Below are 22,277 nucleotides of genomic sequence, written 5' to 3'. Positions count from 1 at the left end.
TATGAGTATTTGTGAACAAGTTCCTGTGTGGACATAAGTTTCCATTTCTCTCAGTTATGTACTGATGGGTGTAGTGGCTAGGGTGTGCAGGGAATCTGTGTTTAGTGTTTTGAGGAACTGTCAGTTGTTTTTCAAAGCAGCTGCTCCATTTTACATTCCCATCAACAGTGTATGAGGGTTCCAGCGTCTCTCTATCCTTGCCACCACTGGCTTTTTTTTTTTTTTTTTGAAATGGAATCTCGCTCTGTCGCCCAGGCTGGAGTGCAGTGGCGTGATCTCCGCTCACCGCAACCTCCGCCTCCCAGGTTCATGCCATTCTCCTGCCTCAGCCTCCCAAGTAGCTGGGACTACAGGTGCCTGCCACCACGCCCAGTTAATTTTTTGTATTTTTAGTAGAGACACGGTTTCACTGTGTTAGTCAGGATGGTCTCGATCTCCTGACCTCGTGATCCGCCTGCCTCGGCCTCCCAAAGTCCTGGGATTCCAGGCGTGAGCCCCCGCGCCCAGCCTGGCTCTTTCTTTTTGATTATAATTATCCTCATGGGTATCAGGCGGTGCACTGGCCAGCCCTGATTCTCAAATTCTCCTTTCCTTCATGGCCTCAGGAAATGGAAAAGTAGCTCTTCCTCACTGAAGGGCTGGGAAGCTCACCTCTCATCATTGTATAAATGCTATCAGATATGTCTGGGAGTTTGGAGGCTGGGATGACCAACTTAGTACGCATTTCTGTAGCTCCCTGTCAATTTAAAGTTCAGCTGAAAGAGAGAAAAAGAAAAACTCTTGCTGAACTAGAGTAAACAAAAATGATGACACTCTCTCCATTATGCCAAAATAAGAATATAAATTTTAGCAACACTGTTTGGAAGAAAAAAAAGTTTTGGCGTGTAGCATCAATTAGCTGCCAAAATGGAGTTTTGGAAACCTCATCGAACAAGCTTTATAAGCTATAGAATAGGTGATATAAACTTACTTAAGTAATTTTTGGTGAAATGGTCTGGTGTTTTAATTTTTTAAATGTCTCCAATTCCTCTCAAGTTTCCATGAGTTTATCTATTTTAGAGACTGTTGTTGTCGTCATCGTTGTTGTTGTTGTTGTTTTTGAGATAGGGTCTTACTCTGTTGCCCAGGCTAGAGTGCAGTTGCATGATCATGGCTCGCTGCAGCCTTCCAGGCTCAAGTGGTCCTCCCACCTCAGCCTCCCAAGTAGCTGGGACCACAGGTGCACACCACTATGCCCCACTAATGTTTTACTTTTTATAGGGACAGGGTCTCACTGTGTTGCTCAGGCTGGTCTCAAGGCATCCTTCTAGGCTCAAGCGATCTTCCCGCCTCGGCCCCCCAAAGTGCTGGGATTATAGGCGTGAGCCACCATGCCTGGCTGAGAAAATTATTAACTGACACCCAGGACAAATATATTTTCATCCAGTTGGATAGGCATCTACTTCAAAGCATCCTTACCAGTCACTGCCTTTTATTCTGTATCTCTCTGTAACCAAGCTTCTTGGAAATGTGGAGATATTTTAAAGTTGAAGTACTGTATAGAAAAGCTGTGAGGTCCCAGGCTCTTAGTGGTTTCTGGAAAGCCATAACCAGCAGTAGTTAGAATAAATGGTAGAGGTGGGAGAGGGATAATCCCCTGGGTTGTGAAGTCATGGGCATGTCCACCATGATTTCGTCCCTCCCACCCAGCCTCTGGCCCCAAGATAATGCTGAACACATAGTAAATGTTCAATAAATACTTGATAGTAAGTTGCAGTAGGCTTTAGCATTGAGGTTGGGACTGTGGTAGCTTTCAGAAGTATTTTATGGCCTGGGAATAGGTGATGGCACCACCTCCAGAGCCAGGCTTATCCATTCATTCATTCCGCAAGCATTTGTATTGGTGTGTACTGGTGTGAGGCACTGGAGACCTGAGGGACGCAAGTGTGAATAGACTTCTTAAGTAGCACGTGCAAATGCATATGTAAATCACACTGTAACAGTACAACAGATTCACCAATTCACAGGGTGCCAGCAGTAGGAACACTGGGAGAGGAAAGCCTAAAATAGTCCTACTCCCAAACCAGAGAATATATAAAACTGAACGTATCTACAGTATATTTCTAGCTCACGTACCTGGCTGTGATATGTTTGTTCAATCCCAATTGCTAGTCAGATATTGATGGGTGTCCTTGGCCACCAGGTGATTTAAAATGTAAACATCATGGTAGCACAGATTTGATTCTGTTGATGAAAATAAACTGCTCGTTGTGAGGTGGGCAAAGCCTTACTATTTTTAGACCACTAGGGTACCACTTGACAAAGTCTTAATGTATCTCCCAAAATAAGCACTGTTTTCTATTTTAGAATGAGAGTGGAAATATGAATCTATAGCTCAAGTGCTTAGTTCGTTTTTCTTTTTCTCCAGCTCTGTAGCCCAGGCCAGAGTGCAGTGGCACAATCTTGGGTCACTGTAACCTCCATTTCCCAGGCCCAAGCTATCCTCCTACCTCAGCCTCCTGAGTAGCTGGGACTACAAGTGCATGCCACCATACCTGGCTAATTTTTTTTTTTTTTTGGTAGAGGCTGGGTTTCCCCTTACTGCCCAGGCTGTCTCGAACTCCTGGGCTCAAGCTATCCACCAGCCTCAGCCTCCCAAAGTGCTGGGATTACAGGCATGAGCCACTGTGCCCAGCAAAGTGCTTAGTTCTTAAATATATTGTTTCTCTCACTATTGCACATGCCTTTCATATTTGGACGTTACAGAGGAATTATCCATTTTAAATTGAAAAGTTCATTACCTTAACACATGAATAACCAGTGGAAAGAAAATTTCCTTTGTAACCTAGATACTAGGTAACAAAACTAGCGCTTTGTGTGTTGTTTGTTTGTTTGTGACAGGGTCTCTCTCTGTAGCTAGACACTTACAGCTTTTCCCTGTTAGCCTCAGTAGTAAAAATCTTTATCAGGGAACATTTCCTCCTCCGCGAAAAAGCAGTTTGTTTAGTTCTGTTGCTTCAAGATTAGTGTTTTGTTATACCCAAGAGATCTTTATAATGGAGTTTTTCGTATCATGTACCTCTCCTCCAGAAAGCTGACTTAAACGTCGATTAGGAGAGTAGTGATAACCGTGGAAACTATTTTACTTTAGTTATAAAATGTGGTTTATCTCTGCAGTCTTCCTGCATCGCGACATCTAAGCACCTGCAGGATGACTGAGCAGGGACTGGTATTCTTCTGTGTTGCCTGTTAGCATCTTCACGCTACTACCTTTAATTCCTCACCTACATCCTAACACAGTTATTTTCTACTGCCTGTAACTTCTGTGGTTTTCAAAATGATTAATTGTATGCAGTTCAATTTCATTTAATGATTTTTGTTTGTTGGTTGGTTTCACCATCTTTGCATTTCCTGCAGAAGTCCTGGAGGGTATTTGGGAGCCAAAAAGAAAAAGAAGAAACAGAAGAGAAAAAAGGAGAAACCAAATTCCGGAGGCACCAAGTCAGATTCGGCGTCTGATTCCCAGGAGATTAAAATTCAGCAGCCTTCGAAAGTGAGAGCTCTGGTTTTTTTTTTCCCCCTGTGTGGTTTCTTGTGCATATGAGTGGGTTTACGCAGTTTAGCGCCCTGCTGGATCAGATGTGTAGGGACTTTGTTGTGACTGTGTGTTGAATGCCACTAGTAACTGGAAGCTCTTGACAGCCTCCTTAAAACGGACTTTGGCATCCAAATAATGAAGGGGTACACTGTGCTTTTGTGTGTGTGTGGGTACCTGCTGTGTTTTTCCCTTTTCTCAGTGAATTTGTATTTAGATTGTCGTTCGAGAAGCAAGTCTCAATGTGAGCTTGTTAGGTTTTTTTTGAAATTACACTTTAATATTTGATTACTTTTAGTTCAGAAGATATTCACATTGTAATTTTTCTGGGTGTCTGTCTAATTACCTGAATAGCACAACACCATCTGGCAGCAGATTTCAGCAGGAACAGCCATGGGTAAGTCTCTCGTTGACTTTGAATCAAACCAGTTTGCAGCGGTCGTTCTTCATGTTAGTGCCAAGGGTGGGAAATAGTTCCTGACATTCTCCTAGTTTAGACCAAACCAGAAGTTGTCCAGCTGGGCCCCGCGTTGGCAGATGGTGGCCAAGAAGAGGGTTGATTGTACTGCGTGGGTGTCTGGTGGCACAGATGGCAGCCATCCCTGTCTGTGGAGCCAACTCCCAGGCACCCTGTGTGCTGAGCCTCTGGGAAACACAAAGCCCTCTTGATGCAAGAAACTCACAGTGAAAAGGGTAGAATCAGCCAGGCACGGTGGTTCACACCTGTAGTCCCAGCACTTTGGGAGGCCGAGGCAGGCGGATCCCTTGAGCCCAGGAGTTTAAGACCAGCCTGGGCGACATGGCGAAACCCTGTCTCTACTAAAAATTACAAAAAGTTAGTTAGGCACGGTGGCATGCACCTGTAGTCCTAGCTACTTGGGAGGCTGAGGTGGGAGGATAGTTTGAGCCTGGGAGGTAGCGGTTGCAGTGAGCCAAGATCATGCCACTGCACTGCAGCCTGGTGACAGAGACCATGTCAATCAATCAATCAGCCAATCAATATGAGTAGCATGTGGTGTTATGGAAACAGCTCAAGAGGTGACGTCTGAGACCTTGAGCTTGTTCTCTGCCCCTTTGCTCACCAGTTGTGTGCCTTTGCCCGGGTACTGCACTTCCTTCAGCCCAGTCCCTTATCTTCTCTCCAACTCGCAGTTTGATCTTGAGGTTCCAGTTAGAGCATTTTTATTCGAGAGTTTTTACATCCTAAAACAGTGCGTATATATGTATGGTAGTTCCTACCATTCTGCAAGCTTTGTGGATTTCCTTTTTTCTTATGCAGAGTTTCTGTTGTGTTCCATGAAGTGAGTCTTGCAGGTGATTTTGTTGTTGTCACCTGTTTTACACAAGAGAACCGGGAATCACTGAGAAGGAAAATTACTTGCCCCAATTTTTCCCTGACTGACTGCAGGGTGAGAAGAAAATGGGATCTTCCTCCCTAGCTTTTCAGCTTGGTTCTCAGGTAATAAATACCCTACCCACTAGACATAGCTTTCCAAGGTAACTCATAGAGGACACCACCATACGCTTGCACAATACTCTTCCCATTTCTAAATGTCACTTCGTCAGATAAACGTGGCATCCCTGACCTGCAGTGTGGACATCTCCTGTTGCTTTCAGCATCACCATCAGTCTCTGCCCATCCCTTCCACCTCTAGTGACTGTGAGCCTTTCCCCTCTCTCTGGTCACTTATGAGAAACTAGAACTAAGCCAGGCAGCCGGGAACTCTTGGCATTATATGGTAGGTGTATTAGTCAGGGTTCTCTAGAGGGACAGAACTAATGCAATAGATGGATAGATAGATAGATAGGACAGAACTAATGGAATAGATGGATAGATAGATGGACAGATAGATAGATAAAGGGGAGTTTATTAAGTATTAACTCACACGATCATAAAGTCCCACAATAGGCCGTCTGCAGGCTGAGGGGCAAGGAGAGCCAGTCCGAGTTCCAAAACTGAAGAACTTGGAGCCTGATGTTCAAGGGCAGGAAGCCTCCAGCACGGGAGAAAGATGGAGGCTGGGAGGCTAGGCCAGTCTCTCTTTTCACATTTTTCTGCCTGCTTGTATCCTAGCTGTGCTGGCAGCTGATTAGATGGTGCCCACCTAGATTAAGGGTGGGTCTGCCTCCCCCAGCCCACTGACTCAAATGTTCATCTCCTTTGGCAACCCCTTCACAGACACACCCAGAATCAATACTTTGTATCCTTCAATCCAATCAACTTGACGTTCAGTAGTAACCATCACAGTAGGGAATTTCTTTTATGAATTTGGAGGAAGTCAGTCGTGTCTTAAGATGGGCTTTTCTCCATTGCGTTTTTTAAATCTGGGGCTCTTTTCCTTTAAGCTTATGCCAGCTCTTGATAGCACTGTAAATTACAATGGACTGCATTGCAGAATATTCTGGTCTACACACAAGAACCAAAATTAAAATGATATTTGGATTCTTATAGACTTTTAGTGTGATAAAACTTGGACATTTTTTTCCAAGGTATTAAATTTGGAAAATAATGGGTAAAGAGTATAGTTGATGCCACAGAAAGCGTGTGTGGAAGAAAAAGAGAATATACCTGCCTCTTACATAGGAGTGGAATCATGGGAAGTTAATGTCGGGCGGATGTTCATCTCACCTTGCCTGACACACATTCATTCTTCCCAGGTAGTGCTACTATAGAAGGTGAATGGACAGGCATAAGAATTTGTCGTAGCTGAGTTTTCCTTGCTGCTGTGTCCCTATGGGTTTGGAAATTGTATTTATTTGAATCTACTTTCAGAAAACATTTAAATAGGGCCGTATGTGGTGGTTCGTGCCTGTAATCACCACATTTTGGGAGGCTGAGGCGGGCAGATCACTTGAGGTCAGGAGTTCAAGACCAGCCTGGCCAACATGGTGAAACCCCGTCTCTACTAAAAATACAAAAATTAACCGGGCGTGGTGGCACGTGCCTGTAATACCAGCTACTCAGGAGACTGAGGCAGGAGAATCGCTTGAACCCAGGAGGCAGAGGTCACAGTGAGCCAAGATCATGCCACTGTATTCCAGCCTGGGCGACAGAGTGAGACTCTGCCTCAAAATGAAAAACAAAAAAAAAAAGAAGAAGAAGAGGAAAGAAAGCATTTAAATAGTGAGCATTGGGATATCAATATTTCGCAAGGGACATTTCATGCTGAAAGTGCTGGTCAACCTGATGAGCTAATTAGGTAGGGAATAAATCACCCTGAAGTCTTCATGGAGTTAGTCGTTTTGGTCACTGGGTCATGTGGAACAAAGATGCTGATTCATGTCTGTTGCAAAATAGTTTGAGTTTGATATATTACTGTTAGAAGATTTGACTCAGAAACCAGGAAAGAAATCAAGGAAAAAAAAACTAAAGAAAGAAAAATGACCATGACAAATTCATTATAGTCATTGTAGTTATATTTTTATAAGACTGGGCTCTACTTTGCCATTTGAAGCTAAACTGATGCACAGTTAAGCGTTATTCGTTGAAATATGCTGTGATCTCCATTCCTGTTTAAATTGTAACGTCTCCTAATAGATTGTGTTGTTGGAGTTCAGATACACGTGAATTTCATTTTGCTAGAAATTTGCTCCTTTTAATGTTGAAGACTTAAAAGACACCCAAGGAAAAGAAGTCATCCAGAGAGATAATAATGACAACCAGGAAAGTATTTTGTTAAATTTGTATGTGTTACTAAGATAGGACCTTTGTGATTTTGATGTTAATCAAATGTAAGATAAACAGCTTACAAAAACTGTGGCAATCATGCTGTTAGATTTCCAAGCAGAGACAAGAAGGCTTTCACCTGCCTCCAGCTGGACTTCAGAACTTCGTTTCCTTAGGGTTCTTGACAGTGTTTGTATGAAACAAACCCTGTTCTGTGCTGTGTAAGACGAGTAAGCTTCCCAGGTTAAAATTATTGCTCCAGACCACAGATTTCAGATTCCAAGTGGAACAGAAGTCCAAAGTTGCTGTTTATAAACTTCTAAGGGTCGATTGTACCTTTCGACGGTGTCCACCCTGTGTTGACATACAGCAAAACCGAAGGGCTCTGAAACTTCTAACCACTTTCTGAATTACAGCGAAGAATATTCTTTGCATGGTGTTGAAGTCCTACAATGTCTCAGTGATTTTACATATTGAAAAAAGTCATTGATTTCCATTTTAGTCTTCTGCACTGTGCTCTCATTTCAAGTAGTCTCATGTTCCATGTATTATCATGTTATTTGAGGAGTTAAAAAAAAAAAGAAAAAGAACTGGGGAATCTTCAAGAGGTGGCGGGAATATTGGCTTTGAGAAAGGAACCTTAGAATTTAAAGGTACTGTTTTACCTAAAAAGGAGTCCAGTTTCCAACACTTGGGTTGGGAACAACAGGCTATGGTTGCCCAGGATCTGAAGTACAGAGGAAATTTCTCATCCTTCTGGTGGGAGAGTTTGTCTCTAGAGGATCAGGAGAGTCAGGAGAAGGGCAGGGTGTGGCCGGGAGGAGGGGGCGTGGTTAGAGGTTTCCTTTCTTGATCATTTTCATCCCAGTTCAGCACTGGGTTCAGATCGATCTTCCTTCCTTCCTTCCTTCCTTCCTTCCTCCCTTCCTCCCTCCCTCCCTCCCTCCCTCCCTCCCTCCCTCCCTCCCTCCCTCCTTGTTCCCTCCTCCCCCCTCCCTCTCCTTCCTCCTTCTCTCTCTCTTCCTTCCTTCCTTTCTCTCTCTCTTTCTCTCTCTCTTTCTCTCTCTCTTTCTCTCTTTCTCTTTCTTTCTTTCTTTCTTTCTTTCTTTCTTTCTTTCTCTTTTCTTTTCTTTTCTTTTCTTTTCTTTTCTTTTCTTTTCTTTTCTTTTCTTTCTCTCTCTCTCTACCTCTCTCCCTTTCCTTTCCTTCCCTTTCCCTTTCCTGACAGAGTCTCACTCTTGTCACCCAGGCTGGAGTGCAATGGCAAGATCTCAGCTCACTGCAACCTCCACCTGCCAGGTTCAAGCAATTCTCCCGCCTCAGCCTCCCGAGTAGCTGGGATTACCTGCCATCATGCCTGGCTAATTTTTGTATTGTTGTAGAGACAGGGTTTCACCATGTTGGCCAGGCTGGTCTCTTAACTCCTGACCTCAGGTGATCTGCCCACCTTGGCCTCCCAGAGTGCTGGGATTATAGGCATGAGACACCACAGCCAATCCTCTCTCTTTCTTTGTTTTCTCTCTCTCTCTCTCTTTCTTCCTTCCTTCCCCTCCCCTCCCGTCACCTCTTCTCCCCTTCCCTTCCCTTCCCTTCTTTGCTGTGTTTCCATTCTGGAAGTTCTTTCCCTCATCCCCTCATTGCTTCTGCAGAGCATTTACTCTGACAGTGCCCTCAAGGCTCGTGGCTGCCTGGCTGCTGGATAACAGTAATGCATGCATTTCACGTCTCCCCCAGAGGAGTAATGCCGGGGACCATTTGTAGGTGGATGGGAAACTGAAGCAAAGCGTGCTTCAATTTAGATTCCCCAAACTGCCAGAGCCCCATTAAAACTAGACAACTGTTGTTACCTTTAACAGAAGGTTTGCTTCTATTTTCATGTGTAACACACAAGCCCATGGCCTTGACCGGGCTTGGAGGAGGATTGTTAGTGTGTAGGTATTATAGTCTCTGAGGCAGATACACGTGCATCTGCTCAAGTTTAAGATCAGCAGCCGCTCTCTCATATTCTGTGTGTCTGTCTTTGCTGTCATAGAATCCCAGTGTTCCAATGGAGAAGTTACAGGATATCCAGAGAGCAATGGAGCTGTTATCTGCATGCCAGGGCCCAGCCAGGAACATTGACGAGGCTGCAAAGCACAGATACCAGTTTTGGGACACACAGCCAGTACCTAAACTAGGTAAGTTTTTCTGCTTTTCTCTTTTTTACCCCAGAAACAAAGCTGGATGAACAACAACAATAAAAACACAAAGAGTGTTAACTTCTCATGTGTCATTTATTTCATACCACAGATTTGAAATCTATTTAGGAGTAATATTTTTCTTCTGAAAATACAAATATTAGGTAGTGATATTGACTTTCGATAACCATTATTTTAGTCCAATTTCTATCCCAATGAAAACATCCAATTTCCCCACACTTGAAAAATTACTATTATTATTTTTATTTTTGAGATAGGGTCTCACTGTATCACCCAGCCTGGAGTACAGTGGCATGATCATAGCTCACTGCAGCCTCTACCTCCTGGGCTCAGTGATCCTCCCATGTCAGCCTCCCATATATCTGGGACCACAAGTACACACCACCACACCTGGCTAATTTTCGTTTTTTTTTTTTTTTTTTTTTTTTGTAGAGATGCTGTTTCAGTATGTTGCTTGGGCTGGTCTCGAACTCCTGGGCTCAAGTGATCCACCTGCCTTGGCCTCCCAAAGTGCTGCGGTTACAGGTGTGAGCCACTGCGCCCAGCCCATTAGAGTATTAAAAATGTGTATCAGGTTCTGTGATGGAAGGACCAGGCCCTGAGGGTCCCTCATTCAGCAGGTGTCTGTTGAATGTTATTAAATGCCAGGCATAGTCCAGGGCACACACCTGGAAACAGTGGTGGAAAAGCAGGACAAAAGGTGGCCAGGCTGGGGAGGAGGGGCGACACATTGAGGTAGAGAAAGGCTTTAGTTAAGCAACAGATGCTGAAAGAAAGTGATGTGTGATGTGTAAGCTTCTGTTGGGAATTTCAAGGGGCCAGTCCCTTGAGGACCAGAGGGCCTCAAGCCGAAGGAAGGCACCAGGAAGGCCCTGAGCTGAGGCCAGCCCTGCTCAGCATGGCCAGAGCACTGGGAGCAGAGGGGAGGGAAGGTATGGAGAGGGGGCTGAGGCAGGCAGCGGCTGTGGGGAAGAGCCTGGGTTTTAGTCCCACCGTGTTGGGAAGCTCTGCAGAGAATGACTTGGAAAAGGTATCTTGGTGGAAATCACTGGAAACTGTGATGGCCTGGACTACGCTGCTAGCAGTTCAGATGGGGAGAAGTAACCAGCTTTAAAATTGTCTTTAGGTTTTGCTGGGAGGGGGCAGAGGTCACTGCAGCCCTTTCCTCTCCCAGTTTGTGGAAATGCAGTAAAAAGAATACACCTCCCAAGGTTGTCGGATGAAACCTGTATTGCTTATGACGGTGTGTAAGATAAGCCTGCATTGTAGGCCTTGAGACTCAGAATCACTGTTGTTTGTAATGAAATCTTTGCCATTGGATGACAAAGTATTTCTCCTTTTATTTAATTGGCAAAATAGGCCAGCCACGGTGGCTCACACCTATAATCCCAGCACTTTGGGAGGCTGAGGTTGGAGGATCACTTGAACCCAGGAGTTTGAGATCAGCTTGGGCAACATAATGAGATTCCGTCTCTATAAAAAAAATTAAACAATTAGCTGGGCACTGTGGTGTACACCTCTAGTCCCAGCTACTTGGGAGGCTGAGGAGAGAGGATTGCCTGAGCCCAGGAGTTGGAGGCTTCAGTGAGCCATGATCGCACCGCTGCACTCCAGCCTCGGCGACAGAGTGAGACCCTGTCTCAAAAGAAAAAAAAAAAGAAAAATAATTGGTGAAACAGCAATGATTTCACACCACTGCCTAGCTTTCCTGTTTCAGTCCAGAGGCGCTTGATATAACAGCATCTTTTTAAAGATTATATGAAACCCAAGGGCCCTAAGTCTGATTTTGCTTATGTCGCTGGCCACTTTGGATGGTTAGAATACTTTGTCATTTAATATTCTCTCTTTTTGCCTTTCTTTTTTCTCTTTCTCTCTCTGCTCAGATGAAGTCATAACATCTCATGGTGCAATTGAACCAGATAAAGACAACGTACGCCAAGAACCGTATTCTTTGCCACAGGGTTTTATGTGGGACACTTTAGACTTGAGTAATGCTGAAGTGGTGAGTGAGTAGAAACCTCTTAAATTAAACTCCTGCATTCACACATTGCTTCTGAGTTGATTCTGAGCACCATGGATAGGACACTTGTTTTATCTTATAGCTCAAGGAGTTATACACGTTGTTAAACGAGAATTACGTAGAAGATGATGACAATATGTTCCGATTTGACTACTCACCCGAGTTCCTGTTGTGGTAAGTCTCAGCGGTCACAGATGTCGTGGAAAGGCGCTGTTGACTTGGGGACTCCTGCCTCTGTTCCTGTATTCTTGGACAATAACTGGTGCCTGTTTTCTTGTCTACCGTGACCTCAGGGCTCTGCGTCCACCAGGCTGGCTCCTGCAGTGGCACTGTGGGGTCAGAGTGTCTTCAAACAAAAAGCTGGTCGGGTTCATAAGCGCCATCCCAGCAAACATTCGGATTTATGACAGGTACATGTTTAAGCTCGACCATGCTGTTTTTATATGTTTCTTTTCCAAGAATTACAGTTAGAGTAGGCCTTTAAAAGTTACTGAATGCAGGCCAGGCGTGGTGGCTCACGCCTCTAATCCCAACACTTTAGGAGGCCGAGGCAGGTAGATCACCTGAGCTCAGGAGTTTAAGACTAGCTTGGTCAACATGGTGAAACCCCACCTCTACTAAAAATACAAAAATTAGCCGGGCATGGTGGCAGGCACCTGTAATTCCACCTACTCAGGAGGCTGAGGCAGGAGAATTGCCTGAACCCAGGAGGCGGAGGTTGCAGTGAGCCGAGATTGCGCCGCTGCACTCCAGCCTGGGTAACATGAGTGAAACTCCGTCTCAAAAAAAAAAAAAAAAAATGACTGAATGCAAGCTGTCGGTGGTCAGGGAGGTTGTGTATGTGTGGAGGCAGAGGCTTTATGGAAACTCTCTGATTGGTTTTGCTGTGAACCTAAAACTGCTTTAAAACATAAAGTTTATTAAGTAGTAAAGAAAAAAAAACCTGGACTGTGAATAAAAATAAAGGACACTAGGTTCTCTTTTTCTCTCTCTGCCGCTCAGTCTCATACATGCTCGCACATATATGTATCAGAATAAACGAAGCCTTGGCCAGGCATGGTGACTCACACCTGTAATTCCAGGACTTTGGTCGAGGCTGAGGCTGGCAGATCACTTGAGGTCAGGAGTTCAAGACCAGCCTGGCCAACATGGCGAAACCCCGTCTCTACTAAAAATACAAAAATTAGCCAGCATAGTGGCACGCACCTGTAATCCTAGCTACTTGGGAGGCTGAGGCACGAGAATCACTTGAACCCAGGAGGAAGAGGTTGCAGTGAGCCAAGATTACACCATTGCACTCCATCCAGCATGGGCAACAGAGCAAGACTTCATCTCAAAAAAAAAAAAAGATTGCTTAAAAATTTTTTAGGAGAGATAAAGCTTTCTCTCCATAGGATACATTGCATTTTTAGTTAGGATCTCCAGCCCAGAAAGTCAAAGATTCAGCTGTGAAAGTCACAGATGTCATAATAATTGGTCTCTTTACTTTTCAGTATATTAGGTTAGCTTATTTACTGTGAAAAGCATTTGATCTGAAGGAATATTTTGTGCCAAATGAAATGTGCACCTGGAAACAGAGCCAGGAACAGGCTTTGAAGATCCAGGAGGTTTATTGTAGCTCAGAACAGCACCAGCTCTGGTCTGCTCAAAGCCCCTCTCAGGGATCCCAGGGGTTTGTATCACACTCCAAAGCAATTATCTTACCAGATTCTGCACCGGATGACCCAGTTATTACCGTAATTATGTACATTATTGGAAAAACAGATCTAGAAACTTAAAGAGGGGCAGGTCGTAGTGATTCATGCTCGTAATCCCAGCACTTTGGGAGGCTGAGACAGGAGGATTACTTGAGGCCAGGAGTTCGAGACCAGCCTGGTCAACATAGTGAGACCTCATCTCAAAAAAAAAAAAAAAAAAAAAAAAAAAGTTTAAAGAACCATAGCTGATCCAATTTCTAAACTGAAAACTTATAACAGACCAAAGTCTTAAAATGTATTTAGAACAAGAGGGTTGGAGCCTCCATGCGTTTTACAGTCATTTTGGCAGGAAGATATGGGGAATAGTGTTTCCGTCTGAATTTGTGAAATGTCTAAGTGATAGAATATTTTTCTTAAATATTGTATTAAAGAGTGGCTTTCAGGCCAGGCGCGGTGGCTCATGCCTATAATCCCAGCACTTTGGGAGGCCAAGGCAGGTGGATCACGAAGTCAGGAGTTCGAGACCAGTGTGGTCAATATGGTGAAACCCCGTCTCTGCTAAAAATACAAAAATTAACTGGGCGTGGTGGCACGCGCCTGTAATTCCAGCCACTCGGGAGGCTGACAAAGGAGAATAATTTGAACCCGGGAGTCAGAGGTTACAGTGAGCCGAGATTGCACCATTGCACTCCAGCCTGGGTATCAGTGCGACAGTCTGTCTCAAAAAAAAAAAAAAAAAAAAAAAAAAAGAATGGCCTTTATGTTCTTTTTCTTTTTCTTTTTCTTTTTTTTTTTTGAGACAGGGCCTTGCTCTGTTGCCCAGGCTGGAGGGCTGGAGTTCAGTGATGCGATCATGGCTCACTGCAACCTCTGCCTCCCGGGCTCAAGTGATCCTTCCACCTCAGCCTCCCAATAACTGGGACCATATGCATGCGGCAACATGACTGGCTGATGTTTCTAGATGAGAGTCTCAGTGTTGCTCAGGCTGGTCTCGAACTCCTGGTCTCAAGCAGTCCACCTGCCTTGGCCTCCCAAAGTGCTGAGATTACAGGCGAGAGCCACTGTGCCTGGCCTGCATTCTTATTCTTGGATATTTCCTGGGTATCATCTTATTTTTTAAAATGTGTTGACTCTTCATTTTTAATCTTGTTTTGACTCTTAATCTTCACCATCTTTATTCCTTAGTGTGAAGAAGATGGTAGAAATCAACTTTCTTTGTGTTCATAAGAAGTTGAGATCCAAACGGGTAGCCCCAGTGCTAATCCGAGAAATCACTAGAAGAGTGAACCTGGAAGGGATCTTCCAGGCTGTGTACACCGCGGGAGTGGTTCTTCCTAAGCCTGTGGCCACGTGCAGGTACCAGTACCATATTTCTACCTCAGGTCCTCCCTTTATCAAACATGTTGAGCCTCACCACTGTTCTAGAAGTAGTTTGCTGGTAGCAGAGATGGAGACTAGAACCTAGAATCACCAAGTCCAGTATTCTTTCTGGTATATCATTTGCCACTTGGTGATTAAAAAAAAAAAAAAAGTTTTTGACATTTTCCTACTAATGATACTGGATCTATACTTTTTTTTTTTTTTTTTTTGAGACAGACTCTCGCTCTGTTGCCCAGGCTGGAGTGCAGTGGTGTGATCTCGGCTCACTGCAACCTCTGCCTCCTGGGTTCAAGTGATTCTCCTGCCTCAGCTTCCCGAGTAGCTGGGATTACAGGCATGTGCCACCACACCCAGCTAATTTTTGTATTTTTAGTAGAGGCAGGGTTTCAACATGTTGGTCAGGCTGGTCTCAAACTCCTGACCTCGTGTGGATCTATACTTCTAAGTCTATTCCATGTGAAAGATGGGTGCTGTCTCTTCATGGGAAAACCTAGGACATGATGATCTTGAAATTCCAATGTCATACCATTTTCTTTCCACCCCAAAGCTTAGTTTTCTGCTGTGCTTTGCAGCACCGCCAAAGTGTCCTGAAAGTCTGTTAAGCATCCATTCAAAAGGCTCAGATGTAGGGAGACCTAAGCTCTGTTTTTACAACTTCGTCTGCACTATTCAAGCTTTCAAAGGTTATTCCAGTGAGAAAATTATCAGATTGCCACAAGACTAACCTGTTTCTAAAACATTGGAGTTTATCTCCCCACCCCTCACCACTGTTTTTATTGACTTAAATAGGATGAAACTATTGACTTAAATAGGATGAAATTACTATATCCTGTTAAATTATTACATTCGTTAAGTAAGTGGAATGCTAGACTTCACGGGTATATTTTAATACAAATCATTTATCCCAGAGCCTGGAATCACTTAAGAAATTTAAGCTAGTCTCTCAAAAAGTTGTTTTCTTTGGTGTGTAGTCTGTAAAAGTGAAGGCTACTAATTTAGGGGATTTATTTTCATGTTTTTAAACTTTCTGATTGGCCTTTTGTAGAATCAGTGATGGTCCTTAAACACTTAGAAACCTGGCTATGATTAATATTTCTTTTTTGTGTGTGTCTGAGATACTCTTGCTCTGTTGCCCATGCTGGAGTGCAGTGGCGTGATCTCGGCTCACTGCTGCAACCTCCGCCTCCCGGGTTCAAGCAATTCTCCTCCTGCCTCAGCCTCCCGAGTAGCTGGGATTACAGGCGCAAACTATCACGCCCGGCTAATTTTTGTATGTTTAGTAGAGATGGGGTTTCACCATGTTGGCTAGGCTGGTCTCGAACTCCTGGCCTCAAGTGATCTGCCCACCTCAGCCTCCCAAAGTGCTGGGATTACAGGCGTGAGCCATCGCGCCCAATTAATATTTCTTTTGCAGTTTTAAGATTTCTCTTTAGTGAAAAAGATGAAAGGTCACAAACTCCAGAAGAACATAACTAGGAGTACAAGATACATTCTAGAGATTAAAAATTGACTGATAAAATGATGATGTAGGATGAGGGCCTCTGTCTAGTACAGAGGGTCTGTCTCAAAAAAAAAAGTAAGTAGTAAATGCTTATGTAACAGCCAAGCTGAGACAAAGAGTGAAACTTGTAGAGTTAGAAATCAATTAGATTTTAAAACCTTTATTGTATTCCAGATACTGGCATCGATCACTAAACCCCAGAAAACTGGTAGAAGTGAAATTTTCTCACTTGAGTAGAAATATGACTTTACAGAGAACAATGAAACTATACAGACTTCCAGATGTAAGTAAGAATGATTTGCAGTTTTTTGAAGCTGTAACAACTGATGCTTTTAATGCAGAAAAGAATTATTTGCAGGCGTCTAAAAACTGACTCGTGTCTGAGGAAGTGAATATGGAACAAAAGAGATTTCATGGAACTCGGGAGCTAGGGAAGGTAGGGAGTTTGTTTGGAAATACCAGTCTTTCCTTTTTTCCTAAGGCTCTTAAAGTTGTTCCGTTGGTAGTTGGATGAGACTGAACTCAAGGCAAGTAAGTTTTGAAATGTGGGGAATTTACGGTCTGTTAAGTAAGAAGGAAGAAAAGTCCAGGCTGCTGATTTCTTAATGCTTTGGAACTCAGGAATCAGGTATAGAGGAGAGACCCAGGGAGCGGAAATCATGTCTCATTAAATTACCATCTTCTTAAACTATCTCGTTCTCAATGTGAAAAGTTGTCATTATTATTTTTATTTTTATTTTTTTTTGAGACAGAGTCTTGCTCTGTCGCCCAGGCTGGAGTGCAATGGCACAATCTCAGCTCACTGCAACCTCAGCCTCCTGGGTTCAAGCGATTCTCCCCACTCAGCCTCCCAAGTAGCTGGGACTACAGGCACCCACCACCACACCTGGCTAATTTTTATATTTTTAGTAGAGACGGGGTTTCACCATGTTGGCCAGGCTGGCCTCAGACTCCTGACCTCAAGTGAACCTACCTGCTTCAGCCTCCCAAGGTGCTGGGATTACAGGCATGAGCCACGGCACCCAGCCGAAAAGTTATTTTTGTAATTTTTTAATATTTTTATTTTTGAGACGGAGTCTTGCTCTGTTACCCAGGCTGGAGTGCAGTGGCTTGATGTCAGTTCGTTGCAACCTCCACCTCCCGGGTTCAAGCAATTCTCCTGCTTTAGCCTCCCAAATAGCTGGAATTACAGGTGTGCGCCACCACGCCCAGCTGATTTTTGTATTTTTAATAGAGATGGGGTTTCACCGTGTTGGCCAGGCTGGTCTCGAACTCCTGACCTCGTGATCCGCCTGCCTCCAGGTCCCAAAGTGCTGGGATTACAGGTGTGAGCCACCACGCCCGGCCAAGTTATCATTTTGAATAGGGAAACAAATAAATTTGCTTTCCAGACTTGGCTTTATTTGGGGCTTGGCTGGTATATTAGTTATCTATGGCCATGTAAAAAATGACCACAAACTGAGCTGCTTAAAACAACATTTATTATCACACAGCTTCTGTGGGCCAGAAATCCAGTCACAGCTTAGCTGAGTCCTGTGCTTCATTCAGGGTCTTTCCTGAAGCTGCCACCCAGGTGTCAGCCAGGGCTGGGGTCTCATCTGAAACTTGACTAGGGAAGGATCCATTTCCGGGCTCCTGTAGTTGTTGGCAGGATTGAGTTCCTCACTGGCTGTTGGACCAAGGGCCTCAGTTCTTTGCCATGTTGGGTTCTCCATAGGGCAGCTCACAGCATGGCAGCTTATTCGTCAAAGCCAGTGAGAGGGAGAGTCTATAGAGAGAATCTGCTGGCCAGATGGAAGCCAGAACCTTATGCAGATGATTCATGAAAGTGACATCCAGTCGCCACTGCCATTTCTTTTTTTTTTTTTTTTAAAGATGGAGTCTCACTCTGTTGTCCAGGCTGGAGTGCGGTGGCACAATCTCAGCTCACTGCAACCTCTGCCTCCTGGGTTCAAGTGATTCTCCTGCCTCAGCCTCCCAACTAGCTGGGACTACAGGCATGCACTACCATGTCCAACTAATTTTTGTATTTTTAGTAGAGACGGGGTTTCACTATGTTAGTCAAGCTGGTCTCGAACTCCTGACCTCAGGTGATCCTCCCGCCTCGGCCTCTGAAAGTGCTGGGATTATAGGTGTGAGCCACTGCGCCCAGCTACCAATTGTCATTTCTGTTGGTTAGAACCAAATGACAGGTCCTGCCCACACGTAACAGGAGCAGATCACACAGGTGTGAACCCCAGGAGGTGGGATCCGTGGGGGCCATCTTAAAATCTGTGCACCACTGGTGGGATCTTTTGTTTGAAGTGTTGTGACGTGTGAATTGAAATAAAATCTTTGGCCAGGCACGGTGGCTCATGCCTGTAATCCCAGCACTTTGGGAGGCCGAGGCAGGCGACTGACAAGGTCAAGAGATCGACACCACCCTGGCCAACATGGTGAAACCCCGTCTCTACTAAAAATTAAAAAATTAGCTGTACATGGTGGCATGCGCCTGTAGTCCCACCTACTAGGGAGGCTGAGGCAGGAGAATCACTTGAACCTGGGAGGCGGAGGTTGCAGTGAGCCAAGATTGCGCCATTGCACTCCAGCCTGGCCACAGAGCAAGACTCCATCTCAAAAAAAAAAAAAAGGAATAAAAACTTCAAGCATGCCTGCTTTTTTCACCGTGGGTGAATGCTGTTCCACTTTGGTCTCTCTAAATTTCAAAGAGAACCTGAAGCAGCCTAGCTTATGTACAAGGAAAACACACACTTACATGTAGGTTGCCTACGATGGAGTGATGAATGAGGAGTTTTAGCACATATCATTGGTTTACTTATGATGATTTTCTTAAGGTGCTAGAAGTATTTTTGACTTGACTCCATTCATCAGCCTTAATATTTTTGTACAAGAGTCAGTCTTCTCATGGGTACAGGCATTGATTAGGAAACCAGACTGTGGCATCTTACTTCCAGTGAGCCTGGGCTCCTGGTAGTGGTCCTGTTCCAGTCATGCTGTGATAGTGACTGCCTTTCCCGCACCCATAAACTGAAATTTATGAAGTGCTTTCAAATACATTATTCAATTTATTCTCACAGCAACCTTTTGAAGTTAGTACTTCTTATCCCCATTTTACAGATGAAGAAACTGAGGTGCATGATGGTTGACACTTAGGCAAGGATGTGTTAATATTACTAAGTGGAGGGCTTGGGATGCAGGCCCCAGACCTCCGTGTGTCCCTGTTAGCTCCCTCTGCCTCTGCCATCCCCTCTAACATGACCCACTGTGGGGACACCATGGCTCAGCCCCACTAAATGTCTTACTGTGGGTACATTACAGCATAAATCAAGGCAGAAAAGGACGATTGTCAAGGTGCAAACAGCTCTCATTGGCTTTCCCCAATCTCCTTTCCCCCTTTTAAGTCATAGGAAAGGAAAGGAAAATTAAGAGTAAATTAATATAATAAAAGAGAGATTAAAGTACAGATATTATGAAATTGGAAGGTGCTGACAGCAGTCCCTTGGGTGTCTGCCTCTTGAGTTAAACTGGACAGTACTGCATATACCAGATGCCCCTTCCTCTCCTGTGGGCCCAGATGGGTAGTGCCACTGCTAGCAGTCAAATCATTTAAGAACGTTTTTGTACCATTCAGCATAAAAGCCTCCTTATGGAATACAGCTTTTGCTGTACAGATCAGTCTCATTTTCTGCTTCATCGTTGCTGTTTTTGCTTATAGGAGTGCCAGCTTTATGTCTTTTTCATGGACTTTTGAATATAGGAGCTAACATTCATTGTGGCCAGCGTTATACTAGACATTTAACAGCCTCATAACAGTCTCATTTACTAATCATAACAGCCACAGGAGGATGGGTCATTATCCCCATAGCACAGAAGGGGCCATGAGTACACAAGATTGACTTGCTCAGAGTCTGCTGGCCAGAAGCAGAGCTGTCGCAGAGTCTGCGCCGTTCACAACTGTTAACCTAAAATACTAAGGTTTCCCCAAGAAACACGCCTTGCCATGCCTCCCTACGCTTTCAGTGTTTGGGATGATTTTGTTTTGTTTTGTTTTGTTTGATTTGGTGTTGAGTATTTCCAAGTTCGATTTTGCGCGTCTGTATCAATGAAAGGTAATTTGATGTCGATAAAAAGAAAAAGCAGGAGAAGTCAGAGAATGATCCACTAAGGTCCTAGCACTGTTCTGCGAGGAGGATGCGCTTGCTAAGATATGTCAAGGCATATAAGGTCTTCTATATTCAGTGGCGTTAGATGGTTTTTTAAGTGTTTAGCATTCTCTCTGCTCCTTTTTGAATCATACAAATAGCCATAATCATTGCTTACATCTCTCCTCTGGAATCTTGGCTCTCAAATGGTTTGCACCATATACTTGACAGATAACACTACTGTTTTTTAATAGAGCTCTGAGCTTCATTTGCTTATGTATGTACTTACAAGCAGATTTTACACAGATTTCAATGCACATAGAGGCCAATGAATCATGCATATTAGTTGGGCCATGGGAAAGGATATCTGATTCAGATACAGAGTTTGCTTATGAAACTGAGATTTTTCTCAGTTACTGGAAATGATTCTCTGTGTTTTATCGAACTCTCAGAAAACACGACCGCTTCACTATTCCATTATACGGAAGCTAGCCATTTTCACCTAAACCTAACAGCCCTCCTACTTTCTGAGGACAAGAGTTATAATTTGAGTGTTTGTTTTGCTTTTCAAAAGTTGTTTCTTTTTTTTTTTTTTTTTTTCCGTGAGATGAAGTCTCGCTCTGTCGCCAGGCTGGAGTGCAGTGACGCGATCTTGGCTCACCACAACCTCCGCCTCCCGGATTCAAGCAATTCGCCTGCCTCAACCTCCTGAGTAGCTGGGACTACAGCCACGTGCCACCACACCCAGCTAATTTTTGTATTTTTAGTAGAGACGGGGTTTCATCATGTTGGCCAGGATGGTCTCGATCTCTTGATCTTGTGATCCGCCCACCTTGGCCTCCCAAAGTGCTGAGATTACAGGCGTGAGCCACCACGCCCGGCAGTATTTCATTGTTACACAGATTATTTTAGCTATTAGTCAGCAAATGTAAATATTCTTACCCTGTTTTCTAGGACTTTCTTTTTTTTTTTTTTTTTTTTTTTTTTTTTGAGACGGAGTCTCACGCTGTTGCCCAGGCTGGAGTGCAGTGGCGCGATCTCGGCTCACTGCAAGCTCCGCCTCCCGGGTTCCCGCCATTCTCCTGCCTCAGCCTCCTGAGTAGCTGGGACTACAGGCGCCCGCCACCGCGCCCGGCTAATTTTTTGTATTTTTAGTAGAGATGGGGTTTCACTGTGGTCTCGATCTCCTGACCTTGTGATCCGCCCGCCTCGGCCTCCCAAAGTGCTGGGATTACAGGCTTGAGCCACCGCGCCCGGCCGACTTTCTATTTTTTTATAGCTGATACATCTTAGTGTGCTCTTATGCTTTAATGCTTCTGTAAAAATTTGTTCAAAATGCTTATAAGTTGCCAAACTTAGGATACTTTTTACCTGAATTTAGACAACATATTGCTTGTCTAAATTCTGCTACTTATTTTTCTAACCTTTAGAGACCTAAGATAACAGTTCTCAAAGTGTGGCCCAGGGACCTCTGGAAGTCCCCCAAGATCTTTGAATTCATGCAGTCATTTTTTTTTGTTACTATTTTCATAATAACACTAATATTTATTTTTCTCACTTTCATTCTCTTCTAAGTATACTGTGAAGTCTTCTAGAGGCCATGTGGCATGTGTATTTCTGTAGTCTTTTGTTTAAAAATGTTCTCAGTTTTGATTTCTAATATGGTAAGTGTGGATATATGCATAGCCCACATAAGCAAAGCTCTTTGGAGGTACTCAATCATTATTAATAGTGCAGGCCAGGAGCAGTGGCCCATGCCTGTCATCTCAGCACTTTGAGAGACTGAGGCGGGCGGATTACAAGGTCAGGAGATCGAGACCATCCTGGATAACACGATAAAACCCCATCTCTACTAAAAATACAAAAAATTAGCTGGGTGTGGTGGCACGTGCCTGTAATCCCAGCTACTTGGGAAGCTGCGGCAGGATCAAATCACTTGAACCCAGGAGGCAGAGGTTGCAGTGAGCTGAGATCGCACCACTGCACTCCAGCCTGGGTGACAGAGTGAGACTCTATCTAAAAAAAAAAAAAAAAAAAGAGTGTAAAAGGGTCCCAAGACCGAAATATTTGAAAACTGCTGCTTTAAGGGTATCTGCTG

General features: G+C 44.1%; 1 protein-coding gene across 22 annotated transcripts in view; it reads left to right on the top strand.

The window, feature by feature from the left end:
* NMT2 (N-myristoyltransferase 2) overlaps positions 1-22,277 on the top strand; it is a 64,701-nt gene that overhangs the window by 25,327 nt on the left and 17,097 nt on the right. For 6 of the 22 annotated variants that reach the window (XM_074001104.1, XM_074001103.1, XM_005564701.5 and 3 more), the window contains 7 exons: positions 3,397-3,532; positions 9,274-9,418; positions 11,323-11,441; positions 11,542-11,633; positions 11,753-11,869; positions 14,342-14,512; positions 16,212-16,320. In XM_074001104.1, coding sequence (XP_073857205.1) covers positions 3,397-3,532; positions 9,274-9,418; positions 11,323-11,441; positions 11,542-11,633; positions 11,753-11,869; positions 14,342-14,512; positions 16,212-16,320 — 889 coding nt within the window. Of the gene's footprint in view, positions 1-3,396; positions 3,533-3,872; positions 3,972-4,853; positions 5,034-9,273; positions 9,419-11,322; positions 11,442-11,541; positions 11,634-11,752; positions 11,870-14,341; positions 14,513-16,211; positions 16,321-22,277 lie in introns of those variants that run through there. The other 16 variants (XM_065520334.2, XM_074001102.1, XM_045399618.3 and 13 more) reach the window with 6 other exon arrangements.

This window comes from Macaca fascicularis, chromosome 9 (genome assembly GCF_037993035.2).
Source record: "Macaca fascicularis isolate 582-1 chromosome 9, T2T-MFA8v1.1".
Lineage (NCBI taxonomy): Eukaryota > Metazoa > Chordata > Mammalia > Primates > Cercopithecidae > Macaca > Macaca fascicularis.
The sequence above is the reverse complement of the archived record's forward strand: the minus strand, read 5'-3'. Positions and strand labels throughout refer to the sequence as shown.